The sequence below is a fragment of the Macrosteles quadrilineatus genome, unplaced genomic scaffold (assembly GCF_028750875.1).
Source record: "Macrosteles quadrilineatus isolate MER2022 unplaced genomic scaffold, UCM_ALF_1.0 Scaffold_7__1_contigs__length_78375512, whole genome shotgun sequence".
In the NCBI taxonomy this organism is placed as follows: Eukaryota; Metazoa; Arthropoda; class Insecta; order Hemiptera; family Cicadellidae; genus Macrosteles; species Macrosteles quadrilineatus.
In genome coordinates this window covers 73702562-73712057 of record NW_026542600.1, presented here as the reverse complement: position 1 = coordinate 73712057, position 9496 = coordinate 73702562, and the positions used below count along the sequence as shown (strand labels likewise).

The 9496-nt window shown below is 31.9% G+C and overlaps 1 protein-coding gene across 1 annotated transcript; it reads right to left on the bottom strand.

Annotated features, from left to right (window-relative positions):
* Positions 1 to 160: 160 nt before the first annotated feature.
* Positions 161 to 4751, bottom strand: LOC128999100 (uncharacterized). The gene is made up of 5 exons (XM_054425457.1): positions 4738 to 4751; positions 2223 to 2270; positions 1562 to 1971; positions 743 to 830; positions 161 to 355 (listed from the first exon to the last, which is right to left on the bottom strand). Exons 2-5 carry the CDS (start codon positions 2245 to 2247, stop codon positions 264 to 266), a joined length of 615 nt encoding a protein of 204 aa, XP_054281432.1. The 5' UTR covers positions 2248 to 2270; positions 4738 to 4751; the 3' UTR covers positions 161 to 263.
* Between the last annotated feature and the right edge of the window lie 4745 nt (positions 4752 to 9496).

The window sequence follows — 9496 nt, the reverse complement described above, 5'->3', positions numbered from 1 at the left end:
CTGTATATGACAACAAAAAAACTTTTTTATGAGAATGTGGATTTTTTTGGTTCATCAGATGAGAAAAATGTAATAAAAATAAACATAATTAAATCAACGAATTAACCCTGTATCTTGAACAGTTGAGGAAAGTAAATTAGACAACATAGCTTTTGGTTGTTTTAGATATTTTACTTAACTAATGGCCTCATTAACTGACAAATATAACAAATATATAACGGACAGTTGCAATAAATAATTTGGTTTACTACTGAAGATATGTATCACACCTCTGCTTGGAATCTTGGTTCTTCTACTTCTCTGTGCAAATCGATTTTGTAAAACACTAAACCATGGTCCCTCTCTTGCTCTGGCCCTGAAATCATAATCACACCATCCCAATCACATTTTGGAATCGATTAACAGCAATTAATTATTACCATAAGAGATCGGTGATGTAATTTTGAAGTCCTTTTGTTTGAGGCAGTTAAGTGCTATGAAGTGATACCTAAAAAAATCAATTTTGTAGGAAAAAGTTAGGGTGAATAAGAGTTGATACTGGGAGGGGATTTAAATTTAAACCATGGAACCAAAGGACATACTGGTTACAATCGCATATTTTAAATACACTTTGCCATTGTTTTTCTAAACATAAATCAATTTTTAACTCATCATATGATTTATTTTTTTCACACCTCTAGCCATTGGCAAACATGTTTTGCTAATACTCAAGCTTCATTCAATATAAAATGTTGCTTGTTACCATGGAAAGCTTCACTCCTCTTGAATGCTCGTGGCATTAGTTCAGGGTTTCGGAACCAAGGCCATGCCGACATCTCTCCTCCCTCCATCTATAAACATTGGTTGAGAAAGAATAAACTGTATTACAAAAAAAACTCTGACCTTTTGGTACAAAAATAATATGAGATATTTTAAGTAGCCAATTTACGTTTGGGTTTTGGGATGGTGAAGGATTGCAAGCTAATTTTTAGGTTTTTGACCTTAAGATCAAATATAGTCAAATTGGTCTTGTAACATAGTTACAAGACCAAGTTAGTAAGGGAGTAATATAATAAAGCTTGATGGATTCACATACCTTCAATATTTTTATCAAACCTTTATAATAGGTAGCAATGTGCTCTTACAATGTTAAGTAACTTTGCAAATTGTATGATAATGGGTTTAATTTTACCTATCTCCTTATTTAATTCATATCCCCCCTCAGGAACAACTATTGCAACTACTGTAAGGCTAGACATATGATAGGGCTCCAACCATCAGGATCGATTGGGGCCGGACCCCATCTAGATAACCAATAATCCGAATGGTTTGATTTTTCAAGAGAAAAGTATACTAGACAAGCACCAGGCAGATGACTTAATACTACTCTTCAATAGACTTGCCGAATGATAGACACAATTAGCACTCATTACAATATTTAAGGGATTACCGCAAACTGCAATGAACCTATTTTTTTGCAAAATTACTTTGTTTCTCCTTGAGATGAACAATAGTTGGCGATCCTGATTGGAGTTTTACTGTAGATACGGTATAAGTTTCATTTTTGATGAAGTTAACTTACAGCGTTTGTGAGAGCTCCTCGTTTGTCCAATCTATCTTCCCTTCGGCCAATTCGTGGTACAGACTTAGCAGCTTTGAGGAAGAAATCGTTCCTCCTTCCAATTCTGGGAACGGATTTAGCAGCCTTCAAAAAGAAATCGTTCCTTCTCCCGATTCTTGGTAAGTTCTTGGTAATCTGAGGCGGGTTTACCTCTTCAGTCGCGTCCCTGCGGCCAATCCTCGGAACAGATTTGGCTGCCTTGAGAAAGAAGTCATTTCTACGTCCAACTCGGGGGACATTCTTGACTATGTCACCGAGGTAAGGGGGTCCAGGCTCATAAAAACTGTCATCAAAGGGATCGAACTGGTCGTCAAACTGAGATGACGGACTGGAGCCACTGAGAGTTAGTAGGCTGCTCACCACCACACATTCTAGAACAAAATTATTTTCAAATTAACTAGTTTTAGTGTATTTCCAAAAGGTCAACACTTAAAGGTTTGTTAAATATAGCCGTAGTAACTTGAAGGGTGAAATAAAAAATAACATTATTATTCTTTAGGAAAACCACGTGAAATACAATAAGAAATATTTATTCGCAATATATATATACTGTATAATCACATAATTCTGTATGTGAATTAAATGTTATAAAACTATAGAAGTACTGAATTTATCAACTTACCTATCAATAGGGTGTGGTAAGCCATGGACCTCAGCGTTTTTTAATTTTCTGTCAACAATATACAAGTGTTACACCCCATATCTATTTTCGTTTAACCAAGTTTTATTAACTTCTAACTCATTATTTGTTCACTGAAAACGGAATGATGATTAATTTTATGTTAAAATTAACGTATTAATTTTCAACAATAAATACTAACATAAACATGCATTTTATTCAAAGATTTCAAACAAATAAGTAGTTACAATTTAATTTTTAACATTAAAATAAACAAAGTCTTTATTTCGTGTTTTCTTTTGTTTATATAGTTATATCAGGCAGTTCAAGTCAACAGAAAAGTTAATTCAAATTATATAATAAATTAACATAGTTAAATGAGCTACTACAAGGTAACGGCGATTACTTGGCAATTAATTTATTATAAGACAATTTTCAATCTATGTTTGCTAAAATATACAACATATTATATGTTTGAGGAGAAAAGAAAACCTTTTTCCCTTTTTTAAACTCCACTTAAGATTTGAAAGCTTTCTGTTACTCATAATATGCTCTCAGAAAGTAAATAAAAGTACATCTAAAAACATTTGACACATATACACTTATTATACCGTTTTAATAAGACGGTAAATATACATATTAGATGGTAGTGGCGATAGATTTTTATTGGATACTCCGATCATCTTCAGACCCAATAGGTGAATCCATCTACCATTTTTATGTATATTTACCATTTTATTAAACCAGTATAAGTATAAATATATGCTTCAAGTGTTATTAGACCTATTTATATACTTTCCGTGAAATTAATGGCACACATTATGTTAATAAGAAGTCATTTAAAATTATTCCTTGTTGCAAGAGACTAATCTCTTAAGAAAAAGTGGTGGTGGTGGAAAGAATGTACAATATCTCAAACTGATGATCAAAATATCAGGTTGGTAGCATTTAGAATAGGCTGACTGCTCAGTAAAATTACTCTATAATTATGAAAGAGAACTTAGAAGCTGTGAAACTGAAGTAGATACTTTATACAGCTGGGAATTGATAGACAAGATTAAACCAAGAACCCATTGTTAAAAAACATTGTTCTTTACAGTTTTATATCCATTTTTGCTAATAAAAAAAGGAATAAACAAATGTGGTGGAATACTTTCTTGGTTCATTTTGAAATAATAAATGATTACAAAATTGATTGTACAGTAATATATTTTTATTTTCAATCATTTTATTTGGTAAAAAACAATAGAATATTGGAAATAGATCTACTCACGAGAAAAATGTTAAAAGCTGTTTTCATCCCAAATAAGTTACAAAAAATACAGTAAGTAATTTGTTTTACGTTTGAATACAAATCTCGTCACTTTACCACCTCTTAATTTGAACTGTATTAAATTGTATTTAATGGAAACAAAGTACACAGTTTGTATTGGGAAGTACCAAAAAGCTTTTTCAGGGCGGAACCCCCTTTTATTCAATCCTTTGACATCCCAACATATTTTGTATCTATCTGTATTCAAAAGGATCAATAAAACTGTCTTTGATAGTGGCATGAAAATCCTATAACTCGGTCTGAAAATGAGTAACTTTTGTCCCTAAAAGAAATTGTACCCCCTATGTATGCTGAACTTCTAAATCTCCTACTTATCAAATCAGGGCAGACACTCAGATCTAAACAGTTATAAAATAAGCATCATAGTACCATAATAAAAAATGAACTTTAAACAAAGAAATTTTAGCAATTTACTAGGAAAATATTCCTTGTTATCAAGGCACATATTATTTTTGGGGGTTTCAAATTTTACAAGACATGAAGTGGCTTTTTTCAAAAACACATTTAAAATGACAAGTTATTAATTAAAAGTTTAGTTTGTTTTATAAATGATGGTGGTTTATGAAATAAATAACATAACACATTTGGAGAGGGAAAGTTTATACTTCATGAATATAAAATACAGATTTGAATCCACTTTCATCAAAATTAATGTTTAAGTTTTCTTATGATATGAAACTATATCATACAAAATGCATATTTGCAACAACAGAATAATTAAAATACCTACACTTTTGATATTATTTTATGTTTAATACATTAACTTAGATTAAATACATTTTTTGTTTAAAAATTAAATAGTGAATGTATATGAATGTTATTTTAAAACTTTTTAATTATATACCATATTCATATTTATTTAATCATCAAATTAATCAACAATTTTATCATATTAATTATTTATTTAATTTATTAGTTACAGGATGAGCTTTGATTATTTGTTTCACTCCTCAACTATTGAAAATTAAAAAGACCCTAGTTAAACTGTCATATGATGTAATTAATAAAAATGTGTGATGGAATAATAATAATCTCTTTGCAGTTACAGTACAACAATAACTATTTGACCATGTGTCAGAGCAGCATAAAAAGTTTCTATAACTTTAGAAGAAGCCACAAACCTCTTAAAAATAGATAAAAAATAACTAAACCACTGAGAAACAGACTCTGAAGGGCTAAGCTTACCTGGAGGAAAGCCTGGATTCAACTGATTGCCAAGGGGGCAGCTCCCGGTTATATTCTGTGCTCCAGGGGTGACTGACTCCTAGATGCGGGCTGAACTTGCACCTGCCGTGGAACATGGTCGCTCGGAGGATAACAGCCTGGATATCGTAAGGAAGTCTTCAAAGAGTTTAAACAAGATGCTACTTGCTAAAAAGGGTGTATTCTTTCCTACAATGATTATCGCGTTAAGAGAAGGAAAATAATGTTTTTCAAAATTCCAGACAGATCATCTGTTAATCTAATTATGATCGGTTTGCTTCGCAAGATGTAAAAGGCAGGTAATATAAAATAAACGGTATCAGCATTCTGACACATACTTTCTCCCATAAGTTTGTCAACAACCTTTATCATGTGTAAGCGGTGAGAGTAAATAAACGGAAATGGGATTTGTATAATTTTGTTCAGAATTTAACGGACTTTAAAATACTAAATTTTAAACAAAATTTTTCGAGCCGATTTGGGAAAATCCGATTTTTCCGTTATTTTATGGGGTTTTTATGGGAAAATAACATAATTTACAATAACTTTTGAACCGTAATTTTTACAGAAATGGGATTTGTACCATTTTGTTCAAAATATAAAGGACTATAACATACTAAATTTTTATCAAAATCGTTCGGGCCATTTTTGGGAAAATCCTATTTTTCAGTTATTTTATGGGGTTTTATGGGAAAATCCCCATTAAAAATAACAATTTCTATAAAATGAAAAAAAACTATCAAAATTGTAAGGACCATTACATACTATGTTAAATCAAAAGCGGATTTTTGTCATAAATCCAATTTTTTGTTATTTTCAAAGGGTTTTTATGGGAAAATAACATAATTTACCATAACTTTTTGAACCGTAATTTTTACAGAAATGGGATTTGTACCATTTTGTTCAGAATTTAAAGGGCTACAACATACTAAATTTTTATCAAAATCGTTCGGCCATTTTTGAGAAAATCCGATTTTTCCGGTTTTTTATGGGTTTTTATGGGAAAATCCCCATTAAAAATCAAAATTTCAAAAAAATGAAAAAAACGCCTGGAGATACCAGGGATTAAAACCTACATACAAAATTTCATCGAAATCGGACCACATTTGTAGTCCCTAGCTCTGTACACATCCAGACACACAGACACACACACGCACACACACACACACACACACACACACACACACACACACACACACACACAGACATCACTTCGAAAACCACTTTTTTGGGTCCAGGGGGACCCAAAACGAATATATCCACTCAAAACTCAAACTCGAAAATTTTGACGAAAACAATACTTTCTCCATATACTATGGTATAGGGGGAGAAAGTAAAAAGCTCCTACCTGCAACAACATCTATTGTTATTTGTTAACTATAGTTATTGAGTTTTATATATTTTCTATAATTAAAAGCATTGTATAGAATACATAAACAATTTACTTAGTTTTACATAATTCCATTTGTTTCATTACTGTTTATGAACATAAATGTTTTTCTTGAAAGAAATGTACGTATATAAACGGAAACACACACTATAAATATATGATATACCTCATATACGTAATAAATTCCATTTTTAGATAAATCGGCCATTTTTAGAAATTTATGTTATAAAAATTAAAATGGCCGCCATTACAAAATTTCAAATGAGTTTAAGTTCATAGTTTCTCTAACGCAGGTCTTTTCTACGGTTTTTTTATTCAAAGATAAATATGTTCATTAACAAATACAAAATGGAGGATATAACAAATCGTGTTAAGAAATTAATTCTTGATTTTTTCCCTTTTTTATTTTAATCAATAGAATAATTTCCCGGAGTTTAGATGTTACTCTGGGCTCATCATAAAATACTACTGTTTAATGTTTAATTAGGAATTCGATCACCACTTAAACTTTTTTTTATATATTTACCATCTTGTAAGTATTATTGTATGTATAAGTATTGGGTATTATTTATTTTTGGGTATTACTGTCTTTTAGTATAAGTGTAAAGTTATATATACCCTCGCCGCAGCAAACCTGCAGACTACAAGAATTTCCATTTACCTGATTTGATTCTCACCAAAATAATATATCCTTAAAAATGTCATATTTTTATTCCCTATTTAAAAAAACTGTTTAACGATTATTTAGGTTTGCTGATACAGTGACGGTAATAAGGTTAAATATTTATAGTTAAATGTTCATATTGTAAAGTAAAAGATAAATAAATTTTCCAAATTTAATCAAAATTTGTTGGGTTGCCGGAAGACTGCCCCCCCCCCCCCCCCCCGACAACTACCCCCCCAAACAGGTTCCTCGACGTCAGAGATCGGGGAGGGGGGGGGGGGGTAGAGGGTAGTTTTCCAGTCACGGACACTCAAGTTTCTTTTTCATACTGTTCTAAACTAACCTAACCAACCAAACCAAGAGGGGGGAGTGGTTTTCCGGGGGATAGTATTCTGCATCCCCAATTTGTTTATAAACAAGCAAAACTACAACAGTTTATTTACCTACATAATAATAACATGGGAATTTTAAATTTGCAGTATTTTTTTATTTACACCATAACCGTCAGGCATAATAACAATGCTTCAATATACTTAACTATTTGTTTTTGAGCTCTACAAAATGGTTTGGAAATAAATTGCAAAATTGGTCCCGGATCCTTGTCTTACCACAATACCTACGGTAACAACTTAATCCCTATATGGGAAATTCACTAATATTGCATATATACGGTAAACAGAGTTGGTATGTACCAGGAATACTAAACTCAGTATAACCGTAACAAGAAACTGAATACTACTTTTTCATCATACTGAAGCAAAAACAGCCGCGGCATTTTTAATGCATGCATTGCGGGGTATAAAGTAGCATTTTTACTCTCTAGGGAGTAAAAGGCGTTTTAGCCCCTAGGGAGTAAAAATCAGCTGTTGTCAACACTGTTGTAAATATCGATTCTAAACAATTGTGTGTATTGAAAGTAAATGTATCGATTGTTTAATCGATTGTAGAAAATTTTTCCCTAGTTCCCTTATTGTAAATAGCTCGACATATCGCTAGTAATAGTATGTACACTAAACAATCGTAATAGCCGAAACGATTGAATCACTTAGGTCTACGTAACAGCTGCTTGTTTCCATTAGCAAATTAAATTGAAAACAAGTTAGAAGTAGTTTTTAGAGGCTATCTTTAAATGAAAACTGTTGTCAGTTTTGTAATATTGTTTAAATAATGGTGCAAAGACGAAAGATATAGTTCATCACACGGGCAAAAAGTGTTAAAAAAGACTCACTTTAGAGTGATGAAATATATTTCATCTATTTCGGTCTGTATGACAATTTTGCCCGGACCACCATAATAGGGTACTTCGGGGGCAGCTCAAAACTTTTAAATACCTACAGTGTGTAAATTAAGTATTGAAACAAATCTGTATTTTTAAAACCGAAATAGATAGAAATATTCTGTTTGTGGCAATAACTATTATCAAAGGTTCCACAATTTTTTACATCAATATTTTTTAACCCCCCTAACAGGGTAGTGGGTAGGGGGTGACAATTTTCTTTTTAATAGCAACCCCTATTGAGTGACCCATAATTTTGAAGAATTTGTTAAAGTAAACACAATGAAGCAAACCCAAGGTGGATATCTCTCCCCTAGCCAAAATGGCAGGCATTCCAAAATTTGATTTACTGTATGTGAAAAAGCACCAATTTCACAATGGAAAGAAATATGTACTTTTAAAACCGAAATAGATAGAAATATTCTGTTTGTGGAATTGATTGTTAACATAGGTTCCGCAATTTTTCACATGAACATTATTTTTTCAACACCTTTAACAGGGTAGGGGGTGGGGGTGACTTATTTTTTTCAATAACAACTCCTATTGAGTGACCCCTCATTTTGAAGGGTTTGTTAAAAGAAAAACAATAACGCAAACCCGAGGTAGATATTTAACCCCTAGCTTAAATGGCGGGTATTCCAAAATTTAATTTTTGTAAAAAAGCACCCATTTTGGAATATACGCCATTTTGGTTAGGGGTGAGATATTCACCTCGGATTTGAGTTATTGTGTTTCTTTTGACAAACCCTTCAAAATGAGGGGTCACTCAATAGGGGTTGATATTTGAAAAAAATAAGTCACCCCCTACTCCCTACCCTGTTAGGGGGGTTAAAAAATATTTTTGATGTAAAAAATTGCGGAACCTTTGTTATTAATTATTGCCACAAACAGAATATTTCTATCTATTTTGGTTAAAAAAAAAAACAGATTTGTTTCAACACTTAATTTACACACTGTATAAAGCCCCATCAAGTGACGCCTCATTTTGAAGGCCATCAGTTAACTTTTCCGATTTTTATTATCGCAGGCATTTTTTCCCATTGGTATGAAAATTTTAATTGTGGTTTTCCCATAAAAACCCATAAAATACTGTAACGGAAAATCGGATTTAAAAAACAAGCCCAAGCGGTTTTGACTAAAAGTTAGTATATTATAATTTTAACAAAATGGTATAGCCCTCATTGCTGTAAAAGTTGCGGTTCAAAAGTTATTGCAACTTTTGTGATTATTCCCATAAAAATAGCATAGTATCTCCCATAGCAAAAACATGACAAGTTTTGTTGACAAGCTAATGGGAGAAAGTATATGTGCCAGATTTCTTATATGTTTATTTCTACTGCAGATCATTGCTAATAAGCTCTGCGTTAGTAAATAGTGCCTGGAAAATCCCCAAATAAATTTGTTTAGACAA

Bases quoted from the DNA above. Each gene is read 5' to 3' on its own strand.
- LOC128999100 (XM_054425457.1), bottom strand. From the start codon at position 2,247: ATGGCTTACCACACCCTATTGATAG. The intron at 1,972-2,222 runs GTAAGTTGATAA...ATTTTGTTCTAG, and splicing joins TTACCACACCCTATTGATAG to AATGTGTGGTGGTGAGCAGC. The intron at 356-742 runs GTAACAAGCAAC...TTATGATTTCAG, and splicing joins GAGGAGTGAAGCTTTCCATG to GGCCAGAGCAAGAGAGGGAC.